Here is a 23,208-nt window from a genome sequence, read left to right as displayed (position 1 = left end):
TCTACTGGTTCTGGAATGAATGTTGGCAGTGACACCATAACCTTGAGTGGAAGCTTGCTGAACTCATTGTTTTTAGATTTGTATTCAATGGTCATGGATACTTCATTTGATTCCTCGATTTCTTTTAAAGTTTGAGCTGTTTGATCAATGAGGGATTGTATCTGTTTGATTTCATCCAAATGCTTCTGTAAAATGTCTTTGTGTTTTATTTTTATTTCGTATAATTCGGTTTTCATATTCGTCATAATGACGTTAATTTCTTTGTGCCATTCCTCTCCATGTTTGAACATTTCTGCTGTTAGTTTTTCATATCCCTTATCCAAATTGGCAATCTGTATTTCTAAATCATGAACCATTTCTTCATATGTCGGAGAAATTAAGTTAACTCATTCCCGTCCTTTAGAATATTTTCTTTCTTTTCTTTGTAGATATCATCAAGTTCCCAAATATCATGTCCTTTGTGTTGTTTAGATCCCACACAGGAAGTGCAAATATAAATGTTGCAATCCTTACAATGCAAATCGCAACTTTTTTGTGAATGTGTTGGACATTTCGGATAAATCAAGGTTGATCTTCGTTCTTCAAACGGGACTATTGCATGGTTTAGATATCCATCTGAGACGTGTTCTCCTATGCAGAGCTTGCACAGGTTGACATGAAAGAAATCGCAGTAACTGTGTAAAATAGCATTCTCACAAATATCACACCGATGTATATCCTGGGCAGTGCTTCGATGATCCATTGTAAAATTAAATTTCTATAAAACAACAGCCCATACATGTAATACAGTATTATGACAGATAGGTTTAAAAAATATTTCAACCTTAGATAATATCATGAACAACAAGAGACCCGTAGGCCACATCGCTCACCTGGGCAAGAATAGCCAGAATAAAGTCACCTTTATGGAGTCTAGTACAAATGTATGGGCATTGTAGAAGAATAGACCCTGTATTAAAAAAGTCCTCATCTGTACCTGCATGTAAAATTATACCCCCTCCCCTACAGGGGATACCTTTTACACAGTTTACAGCATTCCTGGTCCTTGGTTTTCGAGAAAACGGGTTTAAGGGTGTATTCTTTTGAATATTCGCGCGCGTAAATGGGGTTAATCAACGGGAGGTAACTCTTGAGAGTGTCGTAAATTATACAATTAGCAAATGTTTCGTATGTCAATAAGAATGTAAAAACATCATCATCTTGATAAAAGATAAACAATTAACAACTAACCAAGGCTTTGTTTTATCTTATCAACTTCAATCAAGAGACTCTGGAATTTTGCGACATATCAATGTAAACAGCAGACGTCATTCGGCAGATATGTCACTTCATCCTCTTCTGATTTCATGGGTAAAAAATTGAATAGGGGATTTAAAACAAAAGAACAGACATCAAGATTGGTTAAAATTTCGGCAAGTTTGGCAGCCCGGCAGAATTGCATCAAGGAAGACAAAGAAAGGGAGGGGGGATTGAGTTTTGCCGTTGTAGCAAATGATCACACATACAATAGATCAACAAACAGCGAACGTGATACAGACGTCCCGATTGAAGAGGCTACACAACGATTTAGTGATACACACAATTGGAGAGAAGGGCGAAGAATAGTAGAGCTAGATATATTAGCTCAGGGCTTATCGGGTTGTAAAAAATGTGGAGTCCCACTTCAACTTTCCCATGCAATTGACATCAAGACATGTGGCCTTTCTGCACTTCTGAAAGTAAGTATGTTTACGATTGTTTATAATGTGAGGTCTTAATGAAGCAACAATTTGAAAAATACAGTTGTGCCACAATTCACAAACTTTGAACAAATTCCAAGTGGACGGAATTGATTGGCATTTATAATCAGAGACATACATGTAAATAACATGTTATTTATGTCTCTAGCATAATGTAGAATTTCCTCATGAAAAGTATAATGAAATTTTCTTTAAAAACATAATGTAGAGATTTATCGCAAGTTTATCAGTGTTTATCACAAAACTAATTCATAAGATCTACATGTACTTTATATTTGCATATCAATTATAGTTCTGATTAGTAGAAATTATAGTTGAGTTGCTTATATACCAATTAAACCCTTTTCTTTAGGTTCCCTGTTACAATACAAATTGTAATTACATCAATTGTGTACCCACTGGGAAGAGGCATAATGGCATATGGGATGCAAATTCAAAGCTTGCAACAGGTAAACAGTGATAATAATATAGACATAACAGTTACACATTTGATTTTGATTTTAAAACACATGCATGCATCTGTATTGAAATATCAGAAAGCGGTATAGCTCACTTATAGTCTGTCCCAAGTTATTGCTTCCAGCGTTTTTTGATGATTTTTAATGAAAATACACATATCTGTGAAATCAATAAAAGGGAAAATATCCAAAATATCTTCATTGACGCATTATCTTTTTTCAATCATAAAAGTTCACAGGAACGAAATTAAATTTCTTACGGAGATTTATATTGGGAAATGTTTACATCTTTTCACCATTTGGAACTCACTTGGAATACCTCGCACAATTTTTCAACGTTACCATCTGGGCTTAATCATGAGTATTGTAATGTAAAACCCATGTCGACTTTTGTATTTTGGGTTGTGTTTTGAAACCTGAAGCGTTAGAGAGGGCATTTCAAAATAGATAATCTGGACATTTTCCATATTAGTGGATGAACGTAGTTTGAGCTCAAAGGTATTAATGATTATCGAAATATCAAGCGAAAAGTAAAAGTGTTGGAAGCAAAAACTCGGAACAGAGTATACAACACAATTTTGTGTACAATACATATAGATTAAATACATGGCATATTTTATATTGCGTCCTATATTAGCCCGAGAACCATCATAGTGTAGGCGAAAAAATGAGAAAAATGCTCTATACTTATTTGAGAATTACATAATATTTTATGTGAGCAACTGTGACTGATCAATCAATCTGTTTATTTTATATGAACACAACATGGAGGAATTCTTCTCAGGAATTTCACATATATTTATAAAATACATGGTTACTGTCTGGAAATATAAGCTATATTTGGGCGAGGGTAAGAAAACGTGAGGGCGAGGGTTGTGGAGTCCTAAGCCTTGTCCTCTTTGACCTGAGCCCAAATATCGCTTATATTTCAAGATATTTATCATGTATTTTGTTTACCATGCAACATAATATCACATTTTGCACCCTAAATGAGCTTTATTTGACAAAATTTGTTACATATCTGCAGTTGAAACCATGATGCCATGGTGTAGAGGCAAGAAATATGATTTCATAATTAGTGCATTTGAACGTCGGTTGAATGCACGAGGCTATATTGAGGCATTGACTGAATATAGCTTTAGTTTATTAGGTTACTTTTATTAGGTCAATGCAAGGGGTTGTTGCAAGATAAATTGAATTCAGTTGTTACTAATTAAGTGTATTAACTCTCAATAATCTGAAAATGGAAGAAAGTTTCAAATGTATCTTGCATGAAATACATAAGAATAAGAAAGCTGCTGTCTTTGTAATTTAAAGTATTTGTTGTTTGAAAATGAAACCTTCTATTTTATAATTTCTAATTAAGCAATGGTTCACAGTGGAATTGGTGGAAGGCAAGTTAATAGCTTCTTGTCTGCCCTTAATATCCCACCAGTCAGCAATACCCTCCTTTCCAAAAGAGAGAAGGAGATGGGAAGTGCAATGGAATGTGTTGCCCAAGCCAGTGTTATGGAAAATTTATCAGAAGAAGTGAAATTGTCTAAAATGTAATTTTGCATTTCTGCTACATGTGCATTTATTTATAATACCATTTAAATTTAAAACATTTATATCTGAAAATACTTTTCAGCATAACCTCATAAAAATATGCTTGTTTTAACTACCGGTATTTTAAAAAGTTAAATATGTCTCTAATAACTCATTAGGCCACACCAATATAACTTCTTTTTCGTCTGACATCCGGTGAAAGGTACAAGCGGGCGAGCGATTAAATAATAAATGAAATTATTATTTCTTGTAGCCAAAATTTTTAGGCGGTACATGAATAAATTTGTGCTGATGGTTATATTTTTTCTACTTGTTTCTAATTTATAAATTAAAACTATTTAAAATGTGAAAAATAGAGCAGAAATAGAAAAGAAAACAACACAGAGTTTCCTTGATGTGATTTATTAATAAAAAATTATTTAGATAGTTTTATTTAAATACGAGCATGCAGGGACAAACAAGAAATTATATTAGTGTGGCCTTAATGAGTGAAAAATTATGAAATCTACAAGTTTTATTTGGTACATAGATGTTACTTTCATACCCTTATATAAAATTTTCAATTGAAAAAATTATATTTTTGTAATATTTTTTAGAGATGAAAATACTGATGGGCTAACTGTAAGTGTTGATGGTGCATGGCAGAAGAGGGGAAGTGGCAGATCATTTGACAGTCTTTCAGGTGCTTATAACTGAATTTAAAACTATATACATATAAACTTGATTCAAAGTTCAAACTCAAACAATGCCAATTAAACTTTGCTAGTATATAACTGACGTAAATTAAAATCATGTCCTCTGACTACTATTTTATACATTTTACCCAGTAGATTTCATTTAAAAATTTGACTTTGTAGGTCACTGCTCAATGATTGGGGCCAAAACAGGAAAAGTTGTTGGATATAATGTGCGCAGCAAGTTCTGCAAGACCTGTGATAATTCGGCAAAGAAAGGAAAAACACCAAATAAGCATGACTGTCGGATGAACTGGAGTGGAAGTGCTAAGGCCATGGAGCAGGATATGGTGGTTGAGATGATGAAAACATGTAAAGAAAAAGGAGCCGTGGTAGAGACAATCATTGCAGATGATGATACAACAACAATTGCCAGAATAAAACAAAATGTTAATCCATCCATAAAGAAAAAGTCTGATAAAAACCACGTAAAGAAAAATATTGGCAATGCCTTGTACTCCTTGCGAAACAAGCACAAGAAGTTGCAAAATCCAAAGGTTTTCAAGTATTTGCAGAAGTGTTTGGACTACATGCTGGCTCAGAACCAAGGAAATTCAGATGGTATAGAGAATGGGTTAGAAGCAATCAGTAGACATCCTTTTGGGGACCACTCATTTTGCCAGTCTTCATGGTGCCATCATATAGATAACCCCAGCAGAAAATACTCTTCATTTCCTTATGGAAAACCTCTTCGAGATATTCCCCTCCAGACAGCTCTTGGAGATCTGATGCATAGCTACAAATCCCAGAGTCAAAAGCTTTCTTCAATGGGTAGCACTCAAGCCAATGAGAGCTTCAACAAAACAGTTGCATCAAAAGCTCCTAAAACACAGTTTTACAGTGGATCAGCCAGCTTGAACAGGAGGATTGCATCTGCTGTTGCACAAAAGAATGATGGACAAAGTTACCTACTGAAGGTAGAGGGATTTTTGATTTTACATAAGAAATATATTTTAATATGAACCAACAATTTAAAACAAGATGCCTGGCTATCTTTCTATATCAGTATGTTCTTTGTATTTGAATAAATTACATTTCATATTGAATGCTATCATAATTACCAGTATTTGCAGTTATTGAAGATTGAAGAAAAAAAACATAAGCCACTAGCTAGGACCATAATTAAGGTTATTTTGGCATTTTAGGTGTACAGAGAACTTGGACTCTCTCCTGGGTGCCATACACGAAGACTTGCCTTACTGCGTGACATGCAGGCCAGGAAGAGAAAGGCGATATGTTCAACATGGAAATATAAACTGAGGAGAATTCAGCTCAAGAACAGGAGGTAAATATTGATCACTTCTATACCAAAGAACTACTGAACAAAATGAGAACATTTTCAGATTGGTTGGTGTTTGTAGATATTTTATAAACATAATTAATTATTTTTGTAAATCTGTAATAGAAATACACTTTCCTACTTAAAAGGAAATCAAAACTGGAAAGTTCTTCAGTTTTATCATTTATATTTAGAGTCAAGTCAAATGCAGTGAAAGAACTGAGAGAGGGAGACAGCTATGGCAGTTCTGTTGAGCTCATGATTCATCAGGACATAAACGAGATTCCTTCCCCGAGAGTTCCACCAAAGGATGTTGGGATAAAGTCAGCTTCAATACCTGTATACTTTGATTTAGAAACCACTGGATTAGGTAAATGATATAAAAATGTTGACTTAAGGTTGAGGGCAACATTGATAATGTTAGTCACCAATGAACGAAGTATCACAGACTAGTGTTTATTTATGTCACAGTCAATGAATCTACAAATCAGAAGTGATTTATTGTTACTGTGAGAATATCCTCTCATTATTATTCTAGCTGGTCTCTCGCATATTTTAAGAAAATCATTAACTGATCAATATTTTTTTGACAAGCTAACATTTAAATTATTGATATTTGTGTAACATGTAGAGCTATATGTATCATGAAAACATATTTGAATGTTACAGCACTAATGCATGTATAGGGCACAATAAATCTTATTATTATGTATAATTATTTCAGTGTTAATGATTAATCTGTTACACAATGACAGGAACATTCAACCATTTAAAAATGTATGTTCTACATTTCTAGCCCTTAGTGGAAATCTATGGGTAATAACTTTTCTTACTTATGTTTATCAGGTCGTAATTCCCACATTACCCAGATGGCTGCTGTATGCGGAGAAAATCAGTGGCAGTGTTTTGTCAAGCCAAAAGTTCCCATTTCTACCTCAGCATCTGATGTGACAGGCATAACGATGAGAGGCAGTCAGATGTTCCACAGAGGCAAACCTGTCCATTCCAGCAATCTGTCCTCTGCTTTAGAGTCCTTTGTTGAATTTATTTCTAGACAAGGAAAATGTGCCATCCTTTCTGGACATAACATCAAGTCTTATGACTGCCATGTTTTGTTTAACGCCTTAGAAGCAGTTGGGAAGATGGATACTTTTAAAGATCATGTTGCTGGATTTGTCGATACCAAGCTTTTGTTTAGGTCACAATTCCCAGGGTTGCCATCTTATTCCCAACAGGCTCTAGTTTCATCGTTCCTTCACTGTGACTACGCCGCTCATGACGCATTACAAGACGTCGTGTTCCTTCAAAGACTTGTACGGTTAGTTAATTTTGATGAACATAATAGACTGAAGGCGTCTTTCTCTCTGCCATGTGCAACTTTTTCACATGAGAGCTTAAGAGTAACAGCCCACAACCTACCATCTCTTCAAGGACTTGTCAATGAAAAAATAATTACTAAGTGCATGGGTAGAAAAATTGCCGCCAGTGACTTGAACTATGCAGCTCTAAAGCTTGCATTTAGTAGGGGAAAGGAAGAGGGCATACGACAGGTTTTATCAGAAGAATGTGGAAGCAGACCAAGAGTGACTAAGTCATCAAAAGTCATACACTCCATAGCTGAACAGTTTAGAAGTACATTTCTAAGTGAAAGTTAATTAAGCTCATATTATGACAGAAGTGTATATACTGCCTTTGATTTTCATTTTCCCTGAACTAGATATTAGCTCTAGTATGTACTGTATGATGTAACTCTCCCCAGCTCTCCAAAAAATCATGTAGATATATCAATATCAACTTTTATCACCATTGTTTCTCTCTATGTTCTCTCTACAAGGATGGAATAGTTTCATCATTCAGAGAATTTTTATACGACAAATGTTAATTTTTCAACTGATCAGATTTAGTAAATTGTTGCACATGTAACCTATTTATTTCAACAGATAAGGCAGCATTGTAATACCACCATGCATTGATGCAAGTTCATTTACCATAATACCATATAACTCACAATTTAGTAAAATATATTATGAATGTATGTACCGGGTATATAAACTATCAGTATTTGCTTTCACGTAGATCTTTCAAACTACCAAAAAAGTTGAATTTAGAAAGTATGTGCTATGTATACTGGTATATTGTGTGCCATTGTTGCATTTATTGTGTGCTTCTGAGAGTTTTTTTTTTATATATTTCTTTTCTTCCAATCATTTGAAATGCATATACTGGTCAAAACTTATCGATCAGACATCAGTTCTGAAGATGCATGTTTTGTCGACATATCATTGTTTGTATTCCTTGATAATCACTGTCAAATTATAATTAATGCATCCAAATTCTTTGTTTTTAAACAAATATCAAATGCATTTTTAATTTTATATTGAATGATTACATTATTATAAAATACTTTAATAAACTAGAACATTTCATGAACTAGAAAAACCCTATGCCATTCCATGTTATTCAAGGTCGCATCCAGAAGATTGTCTATAAGTACTAAATACACCTCTTTGTCTTATTTTTTTAAATTTAATTGGTTGTATGTCTACTGTTTGTTCATTAAAACCTTTTCTTTACATAATTACAATTGCTGTTAAAGATAATTACACCAATTTAAAATTTTTGGTGAATAAAACTTCATGTTTTTCTCCAAATATGGCTTATTTTGTTTCCATAAAATGCTTCAACTGAAATAGGGGGTGGGGATATAACCAACAATATTTTTTTCTTATATGCACACTAACCCCTACTTTTTATGCCTTCATTTGGATCAATAATATGTAGAGAAAGTGTACTAATATTTTCATAAAAAGTTAAATTGTAGAAATCCGTCTATCTTTGGTTTATTTATCATATTTGCAACGAAAATGATGCTCCAATTTTACTTGAGCAACATACATTTTTGGGCATAACTCATCAAAAAAATTATTTCATAGTCTAAATTGTGCATAAAAATGAACTCTTGAGATGTTTTTAAGTAAACAAAACTTAAAGAGGTTGAAATCTCCCTTTATTTTCTTAATTTTAAGGAATTTCTGGTCAAATTGCACTTTCTATGAGAATTTCCATGCACCATTTTTGGCCCATGTTCTGGGGGTCGGATCTCTCTTAAATGAAAACGAACATACACTTTTCTTGTTTTCAATTTATTCCTTAGGAATAGTACTTTTAAAAAATCACAAGCATCTAAAAAGTTTGATGTAGGTTTTTTTTCGTGAATGAGCAGAATACACCCTTAAAAGATATTTTTCTATATATTTTGCCTATGTAATATTTCGACGCCCACTGTGACCAAACCCTACCCCCTGGGATCATGATTTAAACAAACTTGAATCTACACTTCCTTCGGATGTTTCCACATACGTTTCAGCTTTTCTAGCTCAATAATGACGAACACGATTGGAGAAACTTGAATCTAAATTACCTGGGGATGATTCCACGCATGTTACAGCTTTTCTAGCCAAATGTTTTTGAAAAGAAGTTTTTAACTTTTTTTTCTATTAATATTTAATACCTAATATATTATATCTTATTATATGTAAAAATTCGACCCCCCCCCCCCCGACTGTGACCCTTACCCCATGAATCCACAATACCTGAGGATATTTTCACATAAATGTTAACATTCCTGGCCTATTGGTTTAAAAGACAAAGATTTTTACTTATCTACCTATGTAAAAAATCAATCCCCGGTGTGACCAATATCTACCCCTAGCGATCATATTTTGAACAAACTTGAATCAAAAGAATCTGGGAATGCTTCTACACATGATTCAGCTTTTCTAGCCTAATGGTTTTTAGCAGAAGACTTTTAAAGATCTTTCTCTATTTACTAATAGGAAAAAATTCGACCCTAACTGTGGCCCCACCATACCCCCGGGATCAGAATTTGAACAATGATAAATCTTCACTACCTGATTATACTTTCACTCAAGTTACAACATTCCTGGTCTATTTGGTTTTGAAAAAGATTGTTCATTATCTATTCCTATATAAAAAAAGTCTTCCCCCGACTGTGGCTTCACCCTACCCCCCCCCCCCCCCCCTACGCGAACATGATTTCAACAAACTTGAATCTACACTACCTGGGGATGTTTCCAAATAAGTTTCAACTTTTCTAGCTTAGTGATTTTTAGAAAAAGATTTTTGTAAGATACCAACAAATTTTTAATAATTCCTGATTGGAGGGTGTAGCCCCTTCTTTTTACAAACTTGAATGTCCCTTACCTGATGGTGTTTTGTACGATGTTTGATTGAAATGTCCCAGTGGTTTACAGACAAAGGGACGGGCGGACAGACAGACGAACACCGGACAAAAAGTGATCAATTCAGGTGAACTAATCAATATAAACAACTGTTATCAAAAACATTCCCCTTGTTATTGGGTTTTCCTACACAAAAAATGAAAGTAATAAATGACTGATAACCGATTTCATATATAATGTATCGTCATGAGTTGAAACTTGTATATATTACAGTAATTACGAATAAATATACAATGTACAAACTAGCTCTCATAAAAGAAGAATTAAATGTGCAACTATTTGTAAACCTTTTAGATCTTCACTCTAAAATGGCGGACCTCGTCAGATAAGGAGGCACATGTATGTAATAAAGTTGATTCAGTTTTGTATATACTGTTGTTTATAATTGTGTTCCTCTTTAATTTTGTTATGAATGGGTTACCGTATGTGAGTGACGAGTGTCGGGTGAGTGTGCTATTTTAGATCGAGTATTTAAAATGGCCGGTTTGGGTGTAGTGGTTAGTAGAGGGTCCGGTAACGACATCAGCCGGGTGCCACGTTTTGCAGCTCCTGATTTAAGATATGGCGAATATCTCCAGTTAGTATTATACTGAGGAGAAACGGGTAGCCATTGAACTCTGGATTCTGTTAGGCGGGCACATGTTTCTTAGCCGTGCGTAAGGGTGTTTGGTACAATTTCCTGAAATACAGACTGGTGTACTAGACGGGAATTCTCCTATGGAAGGTCATGTGGACAACTGACGAATGTCGGGGACGCATTCTGTGCTGAGTGGGGTGTGGTTTTCTGTCCGGGCAGACTGGAAGAGAGAGACCTGCGAGTCCGGGGCTTTCAGTTAGGATAGCGAATAGAGGGACAGGAAATTTGACGAGGGCAGGAACGTCTTGGGTGCATGGTGACCTTGAAGTGACTGAGTTCATTTTCAGAAAGAAGTTTTAAGTGTTTAAAAGCGACTGTTAGTACAGGCTAATTTTCATATACATGATTTTGAGCTGGTATTGAAGTAATTGTAATATCACGGTATTTTGAATTATTGAACTTTAACATTTCTTGAGTAAATTTTTCAACAAGAGTTTTATTGGTTGAAATAGCTTCTAAACAACATTTTGTAGTTTACTTCCATTTTATATCTGATACAGTGTGATTTATTTTGAATTCAGTTGATAGTATCAGATATTTGTTCATCTGTTTAATTGAATTATTATTCTTTTTTTTTTGTTATGTTCGAATGAGAGTGGCGTGAAAGGGGGGGGGGGTGAGAATAATGATTTGTTTTGTTTATTATTTTTTTTTTTAAATTAAACTTGTTTATTTTCTTTACAAAATCTTATTTTTCATTCAGCCGACAAAATCCAAATAAACTCATTACACACATGTAAGAGTTATTTACCTTTATATTGTGGATCAATAAGTGTTACATACTTATGCAATGGTATCGCAAAAAATAAGCGAACAGAAAAGGCTTACAATGTGCTTAATAAAACTTTTATAAATCTCTGATCCTTTGGCTTTTTGATATTCTTGACTACACGTTACTACTTATACAGAAAAACCGTTTAGTACGAACACGGGTATAGCGAAATTTCGGATAAAGCTAAGCCTTTTTAGCCCCCGGTAAAATTCTTTTAATGGGGCTAGGAGTGGCTGCCATTTTAGACAATATTGATCTCCTTTACAAGAATAGCCCCATATAAAAATAATAGAAAATGATCAAATTTCATATTAAAATATATGACATTTTTCTTTATCAAATTGTAGTTGATAGCTTCAGAAATCGCATATAAAATTTTCAAATAAATCTGATGGTTTTATATTATTAATATTATATTTTGACCCCCAGTCTCCTTAAGGGGATGTGCAGCCATATTGTACATTTGAGAATAAAAATGTATACTTTTTTTTACACTGGCTTGTTTATGTCCATAATCGACCAACACTGTTGGCAAAAGATAAAAAAGCGATAAATATGAGGTATTACGTGTTATTTTGTATGCAAATTACGCATACAAGTGCAGAACATTGACTTTTTTTAATCACTATGAACTGCGCATGAAGCTACAGACTTAAACTCAAGATCTAAAATCTTAAAAAAAATATCAAAGGAGCTCGTTTGTAACCATTCTACAACCTTCTGTTCAGGAAAAGGTCTTATCTTGCTTATTCAAGTTGTACATTTGCCTCAAAAGAGGGTACCCTATTCTTAAAATGGGTCTCAAAAACCATCAACTCGCTCTAGATATTTTTGCCTTGTGTCATTGGGAGTAAATTTTATATTTTCATTGAAAATTTTACACATAGTTTATATTTAAGATATGTTTTGGACCCCAATCCTACTTCTAAAAAGAATTTAATTTAGTTTATACATATAGAACTAAAAAAAACACCATTTGAACTGTTAAAGATACGTCGATCACATTCAAGACAGATTGTTTTGAATTCATATTTTATTTCTATAAAAAATATAACGTTGTAGGGAGGACACAAATGAATGCTTTTCTTATTTTTTAGATTTAATTTTGAAACCTTCAAAATAAGTCTGCAGTGCACAGTTCTACAGCTGCTCTAAGTGATTATAACGTGGGAATGTTAATCCTTCCCACAGCAATGTTTAGAAAGCCACTTGTCTGCACTTCTTAAATATGACGTCGTAATAAACTTTGACGTCACGATCTGCATTCCATTCTATAGTTCTCAGGAAATGTATCGTAACGTTTAAAGTGAATTATATTGATTGTTTCCTTTACATAGATGTTGCCGTTATTGCTAGACTATAAAATTCATTCATACATGTATATATAATAACCAGTATCAAATACTCGACAGATTCATAGCTTTGCTTGAAGTAAAAGACTATTTATTAAGGTACCCATTCCTCAATGTTCTTGTAACAAGAATTTCTTGAGAAGTTTATTATTAAAATCTCTAGACAAAACATACTTTAAAAAAAAACCCAAGATATGAGGGGTCAGTGTTCATCCCTCTGAGTAATGACCAATTAAATGCGACCTTTTTGCACCTAAAATGCAATTTCAGCCTGATTAGGATTTGTTGTCAGTATTTTTGATTCAGCAAATTTATTTCTTCAAATATTGATTTTGATTATGCACAATGGTCACACTGAATATAGGAATTAGGAAAAATATTCGTACGAAGCTGCATGAATTTTTGTGACCTTTTTGCACTTAAAAGTTTCGATTTGATTTGAAATAAAAGCATTTTGAATATCAAGGATTTTATAAATTAAGCCAGTTTGCCTAGATATGTATTCAGTATCATTTTAACATAATAAAACATGTCAGTGATGTCAAATTTTCGCAAATTTATATGGCTTCAAAGGTAAAATTCTCGCAAAATTTCGCTTAAAAATTCAGACATTTACTATATATGTGCATGATTTTATGCTTAATATTAATCACTCTCTCAAGATTTTATTTTGTACATGTCACACAGAACCTATAGAATATGTTACAAACCTATCAAATGTTGAAAATGTGAATAATGAATAAAGTATAATAAATAGAAAAGTTTATTGAAAATTTATAAAATTGCGTTAAAGTATACTAAGTATGACATAACAAAGGATTTTTCTTTAAAATATTTATGAGTTCATGTCAGTTATCACCTGCGCCGATACGATCTAATTAGATAATTAGTAACGTTAGGCTTGGCACGTCACATGACAATGAAGTACACATGACGTCACAAAAAGCATCAAATCTAATGTTTAACATTGTTGTCAATATATGTTATAAAGATTTTCAGAAATACTCCCAGTCGATTTCGTTGATTCAAACAATATCGTTTTAGCCGTTGAACTTCTTAACATCTTAACTTAAGCACTACGAAAAGCATTGTTCTGTTCTTTTATGCCTAATTTGCATACAAAACAACATGTAGAACCCCATATCACCTTTTTTTTTATATCATTACACAGAAGTTTTTGGCTAGTTTTGGGTAGAATCAAAGCTGTTCAAGAAATGCTCTCATCTCTTTAATTTACAATCCGATTAGTTATTCAACCATGTTTATTCATTTTAAGCTGTTATTAGCAAGAAAACATGCATATAGCGATTTCGATATACGGATCTTACAAATTACGGATATAACAAAGTAAATTCATTGGTCCCGGGGACTTCGCGGAATGCTATAACCGAGTTTTACCAAACTGAGTATTCATACAATTGCATAAGATATTAAGTTCAAATAAATTAGTTGAGCCACACCTTCATCGACATATAAACTATCTAATCACATACTGGTATAACCCTTTATTATCAATCATAAAAGGTTCCGAGGCTTTGTAATCAGACAACATTATTTCAATGTGAATTATAAATAAGCAATGCAAATAATTTGCCAACATTTTCAGCGCTGCTTTCTCTATCTGTTAACTTTGAATTAATCAACATATATGGGATTCCTTTTTCAAAGTAATTAAAGCTGACATGAACTCATAAAAGCGTTTGGTCGCCCGAGAAAGTTACGGTCGGTTGCTTTCCGATCGAGGCATTCAGGTTACACGGACTTCTAAATGCATGAACTACATATTGTAGTAAAATCTTTGTAGTAAAGAATAAAGGAAACAGCAATCAATAAAATACAAAATATATTTATTCTTTGAAAGAATTTCCAAGGTATCCGTACTATTTTGCACAGATAGTGATGCCTTACTTCACATGCACATCGAACACGTGTGTCGTTCATACAGAGTGCATAACGTCTGCATGTTTTTGAAGTCACCGGCGGCACTACATACAACACAGTAGATAAATGATAGCAAATCCAAGAAAGTAACAACGTGACATCGTTTCCATCGATTTCTACAAAAAAAATCCATGCGATCATTGACAATGCTCGATCTGCTACAGTGTGTGATTGCGCATGTGCAATGTTATAACATACACAGGAAAACGGTCTACAATTATCGTGGATTTTTGAAGCATCTGTGTCTTGATTTCAGTTTGTCTTGTTTCGTCGTTCATTGGATATTTCTTGCCAGTGCAGTGGTTGTTATATTATTTTTTGTTCAAAACGCGTTTCTACACGTCTTTTCGTCCAGGGTAACGTGCTCGGGTGAATGAAATACCTGAATGCAGTGAAGCATGAATAGTGCTTTCGGTCTTATATAGGGGGTGTGTAGCGATGAGCAGAACAATAGAAATCGACAACTAATATGGCGGTAGTCGGAGATAAAAGGGAAATAATGCGTATTTATGAATTCATGTCAGCTTTAAGCACCAATTCTAGCATTCCGATGATGAATTATATATGAGATACATTATGATGAAAATACAGAAGAACAACTATGGTGTATTTTTATTTCGTCTGATAAACTTGCGAAAAAAAAGCCCCTAATTGAAGTTAGACGACACCGTTGAATATTCAACGATGTTAAATAATAATTATTCCTAATGTTCTGTTTTCAGTCATATGATATTTAATTCGCAACCTTTTTACAGTAGTAACGACAAGAAGCAATTTCCATTTGAGGTGATAAACTTTTATTTTTAATATATCGTCACAGGAACAATGTTTACAGAATACAAAAATTAAAAATTAATTTTACTGCATAGCCTTTATTTCTTTTTTTTAATTAGGATCGGATACATACTATTTGCGTCACACGAGTGAATAGTCAAACAAAACAACTACACAACCTTCGTTTCACATTGTTTACAGAATATTTGCAAACGAAGTCTTATAAAAAGCTAACGAATTAAAACAAATGTTCTGTTGGGCAACGCTATTTGTTGGCTGTTTTTCGTCAAATTAAATAGAATACGTTATATGTAATTCAGTATTATTTTCAGCATATGCATGAAAACACGATGTTTACCAAAAATTATAATACCCCACTACCAAACACAAAAGCAACTTTATGTCAACTGACGAGCCCTACCGAGCGTATAAAGATAGAACATTTGTGCTTTTTTACTTTTTAGCCTGCATTATTTATCTATTTTTGATATATCAATTTTCTAAGCAGTATAATTTTATAGATACAACTAGAATAAGCAAACACTTTTTTAGCTTAGATCTGAGCGCAACCTACTAAAACGTAGGGTCATCAATCTAAGTTAACTTATAGATTCATTCAATATCATAATAAGCTGCTTCAAGAACATTATATCAATGCGGTTTTTTTTTCAAATCAAAGGCGTTGACTTCTTGCAAGTAAACGCATTTTTAAAAAATTTCAAATTGCGTAATGTTTAGAGTTTGTTAACAAGTGTCAGATCACACAGCTAAATAATGGTGCAGTTCATCAATGCAAACAGAGGCTATTGTAAATATGTTGTTCATAGATAATGAAGTCACAGCGCATGGCCTATAGGCCTAGAACTCAATCAGATTTAAACTCGACGCCAATATGTCATTCAGCTTAACCATTCGGTGTGTGTTCAAACTGTACAGTGTAAGAGAGAACTTTGCGGGCTCCAGTCTGTGGTTGAGACTATGGGTACAGGTGATCCAAATTTATATGTTTCTATTGTTTCTAATATTCATTCTTATTGCGTTAATCAACCTTTTTATTATATGCTATATCTACCCTATGCTTGCAATTTCACAACTTTTATTTGAGATATTTGATTTTCTTTAGATTTCCACTTTCGTATTCACACACGAACAGATTGTCACTGTTGTCCACTGACAAACCCCAAGGATCGTTAAGATCACAGTTATCAATGTAACGGAGAAACTCTCCATCCTGATCTAGAATGTGGATACAGTGGTTTTCACCATCTGCAGTCAAGATTCGACTTTGACTGTCTGTTGTGATGCCACAAGGGTAAAAGTTTTTGTTCTTGCTAGTTGGGGAATGACCAGTGTATGTCCATCTGAGTTCCCCGTCCTGATTAACCACCACTACTGCACCAGCCCCATAGTCAGCTACACAGATGTCATGGTTTCTGTTCTCACTTATGTATTTGTTGATGCTATTACCTGAGTACAGAGGTTTACCTTCCTCATCAAATTGAATGGTTTGTTTCTCTGTAGACCCCGAGTAACGGACAACCTTGGATTGAGATATATCATCTCTATACATGGTAACTAGGACATCACCAGTAGAGGTGACACACAGCTGACAAGGCGTCCATCCCTGTAATCTGATCAACTCTTCTGTTTGCCAATTCTTCGATGCATAAACTGACTTTGTTCTCCAATCAGAAAATAAAAGGTCCCCATTACCGCCTACAGCTATGTCAGTTGGAAATTCGCCTGATTTTGTCCAGACTGTATAGAGAAGTAACCCTTTAATGTTAAAGCATTTTATTTCTCCTGTTTCTCCACTTATCCATATTTTTTCATCATCCACATAGGAAACATTGCTCAACATAGACTGCAAAATCTGTATTTTGACGTCCAACTTCGGTTCATCCAGTAGCTTTGTAACGGATGTGTTTGGTGGCATTTTTGGCAGCAAAACATTTTGTTCTATTGCAGTAGATAGTAATGGTGTGATCTTCCCAAATAAACTATACAGCTTCTCTCTGTCTATTGGTTTTGGAATGAATGTTGGCAGCGATACCTTAACCTCAGTTGGAGACTTGCTAAAATCTCTGTTTTCAGAGTTGTATTCCATTACAATTGACACTTCATTTGATTCCTCAATTTCTTGCGTAGCCTTTAAATCCTGTAGTATTAGAGACTGTATCTGTTTGATTTCATTCAAGTGTTTGTGTAAAACGTCTTTGTGTTTCATTTTTATCTCTCTGATTTTTGTTTTCATTGTGGTGATAACGACGTCAATTTCTTTATGCCATTCCTTTCCTTGTTTGGAAATTTCTACTGTAAGTTTCTCATATCCTTCATCCAGATTGACAATTTGATTTTCCAAATCATGAGCCATTTCTTCATATGTCGGAGAAATTATGTTTTGTAACTCCTCCGCGTCCTTTTTAATATTGTCTTTTTTTGTTTTGTAAATATCTTCAAGTTCCCAAAAATAATGTCCTTTATGCTGTTTAGATCCCACACAGGATGTGCAAACAAAAATGCTACAATCATTGCACTGTAATTCGCAACTCTTGTGTGGATGCAATTCACATTTAGGATAGATTAAGGTTGTTTTCCGTAGCTGGAAAGAGACTATCTTATGTTTTTCATAATCATCTGAGATGTGCTCAGCAATACAGGAATTGCAGAGGTTGACATGACAAACGTCACAGTAGCTGTGTACTATGGCGGTCTCACAAAGGTCGCATCGGTTCACATTATGGGGACTATCATGGGGGTCCATGATGATATGGGTTTCAAATGACAGAAATTTTCCTCATTAAGCACTGTATTATGCCTGTAAAATTCAAATACAAATTTATAGACTGATTTATTGATATATTTAAAAAAAAAATTAACCTTCGATAAATTATTTATTATTTATTAAAATCGTACTAGAACACAGTTGTTATCAGAATATCTCTCTACTTCCTGGTATATTTTCTCACAAAAAGGAATGTAAATCAAGGTTGATAATCAATTATTCAACAAGTAATTATAATGAATAAAGTGAAAAAAGTATATTATGTGTTAACTACAGTGCTGCAACAAGCATTAAGGTAAAAAATCGAATACAAAATAGACAAACCTTGTTAAAGAGGAGGTGTCTTTTCACTTTTGTAAATGGCGGATATCAGACGGCCTATCATCTTATCAGCTTATCTACTCTGGCATGTCTGGATAAACCAGGTATTCAAAGCATATGCATTATGTCATTGTTGCAAGATCCACAACTCTTGTTAACTGTCATCGTTACAAGATCCATAACTCTTGTTTAATACATCTATATGACTAGGCATGCACAGTTGCTACTTCCTTTTCCTTTTACAGAGTAATGTCTTTACATGCTAAAATGTATGCTTGCAAATGACTTAATTTTGACAAAGATAAATATATTACATGTCGATATTGCAATTCATCAAATAAGCTATATATCCCATGGTTTTTCTTCTAAATATCCAATTAATTTGATTAATATTTATTTATAATTTATCGTTAAAGTAATAGTATAATTGAATATAAGAATTAATAATTAATCTTACAGCATAGCCCTCATTTATATTTTGTCTAATAATGAACGGAAAAAGAATATTTCAACAAAACAGCTACTCAACTTTTGGTTCACATTGTCTACAAAACGTTTTAAGGTTATAAGCTTAGGTATTAAAACATATTTTCTGGTGGGAAATGCTACTCCATTACCTTTATATCATATTGAATAAAACAATTTATTTTGCATACAAAATGTTTATAAAAAATTAACTGATCCCCATCTCTTAACCACCTTGAAGTCAATTAATGAGCCCTGCAAGCTTGTAAAAATGGCAAAGTTGTGTTGGTTTATTTTTTCCCCACACACTATTCACAGGGGCATCGTATCCGCTCTACACTCTATGACATATATATAATAATACACAAGGGAAGAATCGAAAGTAGGACACGATTTGTAAACAATGTCAAAAAACAACTTACTTCACAAAAGTTACGCAAATCCTCGCACACAATGTTGCAAATGTTGTCATAAAACACGTTCACACTCAAATATTCCTAATAAACTCGGTAAAAAGCGTTTTTATCCCTAAAACCGCTGTCTGCTGCAGAAACCCAATCTCGTCGCCCAAGAAAAGATAACTCTGTACTTTCTCTCTCTATATGTTCAGTAATGATAGTAGAAATTTCGGCAGTAAACTGTAAAATGTCTGGGGAAATTTTCGTCATATATGTTACTACCGTAAGCATAATAAGTCAACATTCGTTCCGATATATTTGGCATGTACTTTAATTAGCGTAATTTAATATGCAATTGTTTAAAAACAAATTAATATATTTCCTATCATTTAATCTTTTGTAGAAACGTAAATATACTAGGCTAGTAATTTGATATTGACAATTAAAAGAATGCTGAAATTCTTAGGCAACAACAATTAATTTTGAAGGTTTAATGGGAATAATTGCAAAGACAAAAACTAATTATGAGTATTTTAATTATTGAATATACTTGGAACCTAGATTTTGTGAAAGACCAAACACTTTTAAATTTTGTGAATTATTGTCTACTTTAAAACTTAAAAAACTTAAAAAACTGTGTTTATTTATAAATGAAATTTTTGAATCAGTCTGTCCTCCTTGAACATTTGTAATTGTTTCTCATATTTTTTTTTCTCTAATTTGTACTGTACATGTACCTCTGACTCTATACCTACACTTGTAAATATTTATATATATATATGTACCTCATGTACCGTCATGTTGACGGTTTGAGTGAAATAAATTGAATTAGATTAAAAATATAATATAATTTTTTTTTCATGTGAACACCAACGTAGTTTTCCATTAACATTTTAGAGAAGAAAAAAATATTTAAATATTCCCCAGACATTTGCATATTAAATTACACTAATTAAAGTACATGCAAAATATATCGGAACGAATGTTAACTTATTATGTTTACGGTAGTAACATATACGACGAAAATTTCCCCAGACATGTTACAGTTTACCGCCGAAATTTCTATTATCATTACTGAACATATAGAGAAAGTACAGAGTTATCTTTTCTTGGGCGAAGAGATTGGGTTTCTGCAGCAGACAGCGGTTTTAATGGGATAAAAACGCTTTTTACCGAGTTTATTAGGAATATTTGAGTGTGAACGTGTTTTATGACAACATTTGCAACATTGTGTGCGAGGATTTGCGTAACTTTTGTGAAGTAAGTTGTTTTTTGACATTGTTTACAAATCGTGTCCTACTTTCGATTCTTCCCTTGTGTATTATTATATATATGTCATAGAGTGTAGAGCGGATACGATGCCACTGTGTATCAATGTTATATGAAAAAAAAAATATCAAAAGCAGTGACTTTTTGCAAATATAACATACCTTATTTTTTCAAAAGGATTAATATTTCAAAGTTCTTTAAAAAGTGTCCGATCATTTAATTAAACTAGATGATAACCTGCGCAAGCGCAGAAATTAACACTTAACAAATGAAAGGCATAATGTTGAATCTTTTTTTCTGTGTATATCATGTCCGAATTGCTCCTTTGTTTTCTTAACCTATTCTTAAAAGTTGATATAAAACAACTGCACAGCCGGATATTTAGAAAAGGGATGAAAAATTCAAACTGAATTGGATGATATATACATGAACAATAATTCTTTTTTGTTGCAACCGAGTGAAAAATGATTACAACAAGTTGCTGTCCTTTAAAAAAGGACTGCAATACGTGGACCGTTTGCATGTGTTTCCAACGAAAACATGACAGCCTTAAAATTATCACAGATTCCACCGACTCTAGCCCCCTGCTATTAACCACTAAATTTGTACGTTGTATTATGTACACTATATATGTATAGTTGACATTTAATCTCAGAATTTAAAGGGTTCATACTTCTAAAATAATTATGATCTATATTAATGAAGATTGCATGTATAGTATCAGGCATTCGGCGAATTATACTATTTGCGCACACATAACGATTCGCACTACTTTGTTAACTATGCAGTGACAGCTTTGTGTAAATCATTTTCATATTTTGATTCATTTTTCTTGAGATTTAAACTTTTATACAGTGACATAATTATTCAATCATCTATTATATACAGTCACATGATTATTCAATCATACTTAAATGCTTGAATAATTTTCATCGGGAAGTACTCTAGCCACGCCTTCTATAAAAGTAAAGTTCAGCCACATGTGTATTCGGAAAACTACAAAACATTTCAAATTATGCTATTTGATGCATGTTGTAGTTTCGGCATAACATTACCTTATTTCATAATACTGACAGTTTATATCACATGCCGATCATTTCTTTTGAAGGAATACTTTGTTTCTGTAATGTTCACAGACAGCTTTACAATTACAGCGCCTTTGAACTTATGGTATAGAATCCCGATCCCGATTCAGATAAACCTGTGCTAGCCTGGTTCCCTGAGCTACCCATTACGCACAGGAACCAGGCTAGCTCATGCGCAGACTGAATTTTCCCCATAGCATCCGGTTTAACCTCGCTTATATATTTTCTGCGTGGACCTCAGGGTCCACGCAATGATTTTTTTTTTTAAAAACCAGTGAGTGGGTATTAAGGACGTCCTTTGTCTAAATTTTGTTCTATACGTCAAATGTTACTAACATTTTTATCCCTGGTCCAAATGTGAAGGTCGGATAAAAGACTGCTTTTAAATAAAAAAAATTGGGGAGGATGGTCCCCCCTTCCCCAATTTAACTTATCCGTTTGATAACACAATCTGTTCCTTGTTTACAAATTAATGTAAAAAGTTACCACCATTCTGTCGTGGAATTAAAATGTATGAAATTTGAAAAAAAAAATTTCGCTAGTGTATGCATATTACTTTGCATTTTTACACCAAAGTTGTCATATCCAAAAATCCCACCATTGTGTAAATTAGTCAAACCGAGTTCATGGGCACCCCGTTCTGGAAAATAATTTTTTCGATCAAAATTATAATCTCATCAAATTTTTCCTTTTTATTTATTAACTTTTTTGTAAAAACCAAAGATGTCCAATCCAAGGTATGAATATCTGCCCGCGATGCATGATGAACCGTCCTACTCTTTCGCCATGACGTTAATTAGTCAAACCGCGTTCTTGGTTACCCCGTTCTGAAAAGTTCTATTTCATTCTTACGCTAGATGTCGCGCTTCGCAAGCTTCTATCTATCAAAAATAAAATTGCTCACTCAAGAAACGAATTGCCTTACTTCATTTATTCAACATTTGTCAAAACTTCTATGTGTCATCCAGGTAAGTTCTTAATAAAGACATTCGCTGTTTACGTAATTATTCAACAATATTTCATTGCAAACTACTCCTGACTTGGATCCGCCTATGCGTGTCCACCACCTTACTCACATTTTTACTATTTCGAACTAGTTTATCGAAAATGAAAGTAGGTTTTTGATTAATTGAACATTAGTTACTAGTACCTTAGAAGTGAAATTCAACTATAGCTTACGAACATCATTTAACAAGTGTTAAAATGTCAAAGATGTAAGTAAATACGCTGGTGCGGGCATTTTTTAGCTTATTGGCAAAAAGTCTTAATTCATAAGTATAGATAATGGGGTGGTTTATCATATTAAACACCAAGACCACTGCAAATATGTTGTAACACATCGCATGACCTCTAAAATCTGATCGATCAGATTTCCAGGTGATGTCATTA

The 23,208-nt window shown here is 33.5% G+C and overlaps 1 protein-coding gene and 1 long non-coding RNA gene across 2 annotated transcripts; one reads left to right on the top strand and one right to left on the bottom strand.

Moving 5' to 3' along the window:
* Positions 1-1,171: 1,171 nt before the first annotated feature.
* LOC105339156 (uncharacterized) lies at positions 1,172-8,409 on the top strand. The gene is made up of 8 exons (XR_010712987.1): positions 1,172-1,718; positions 2,092-2,188; positions 3,564-3,744; positions 4,342-4,427; positions 4,603-5,396; positions 5,625-5,764; positions 5,953-6,128; positions 6,605-8,409. It is a non-coding gene; the product is annotated as an uncharacterized lncRNA (long non-coding RNA).
* A 7,803-nt stretch (positions 8,410-16,212) lies between these two features.
* LOC109619818 (E3 ubiquitin-protein ligase TRIM71-like) lies at positions 16,213-19,035 on the bottom strand. The gene is made up of 2 exons (XM_066081667.1): positions 18,606-19,035; positions 16,213-18,314 (listed from the first exon to the last, which is right to left on the bottom strand). Exon 2 carries the CDS (start codon positions 18,258-18,260, stop codon positions 16,593-16,595), a length of 1,668 nt encoding a protein of 555 aa, XP_065937739.1. The 5' UTR covers positions 18,261-18,314; positions 18,606-19,035; the 3' UTR covers positions 16,213-16,592.
* Positions 19,036-23,208: the final 4,173 nt, after the last annotated feature.

The sequence above is a fragment of the Magallana gigas genome, chromosome 4 (genome assembly GCF_963853765.1).
Source record: "Magallana gigas chromosome 4, xbMagGiga1.1, whole genome shotgun sequence".
Classification (NCBI taxonomy): Eukaryota; Metazoa; Mollusca; class Bivalvia; order Ostreida; family Ostreidae; genus Magallana; species Magallana gigas.
Note: the sequence above shows the minus strand (reverse complement) of the source record. Positions and strands in the feature narration are given on the sequence as shown.

Bases quoted from the DNA above. Each gene is read 5' to 3' on its own strand.
- LOC109619818 (XM_066081667.1), bottom strand. From the start codon at position 18,260: ATGGACCCCCATGATAGTCCCCATAATGTGAACCGATGCGACCTTTGT.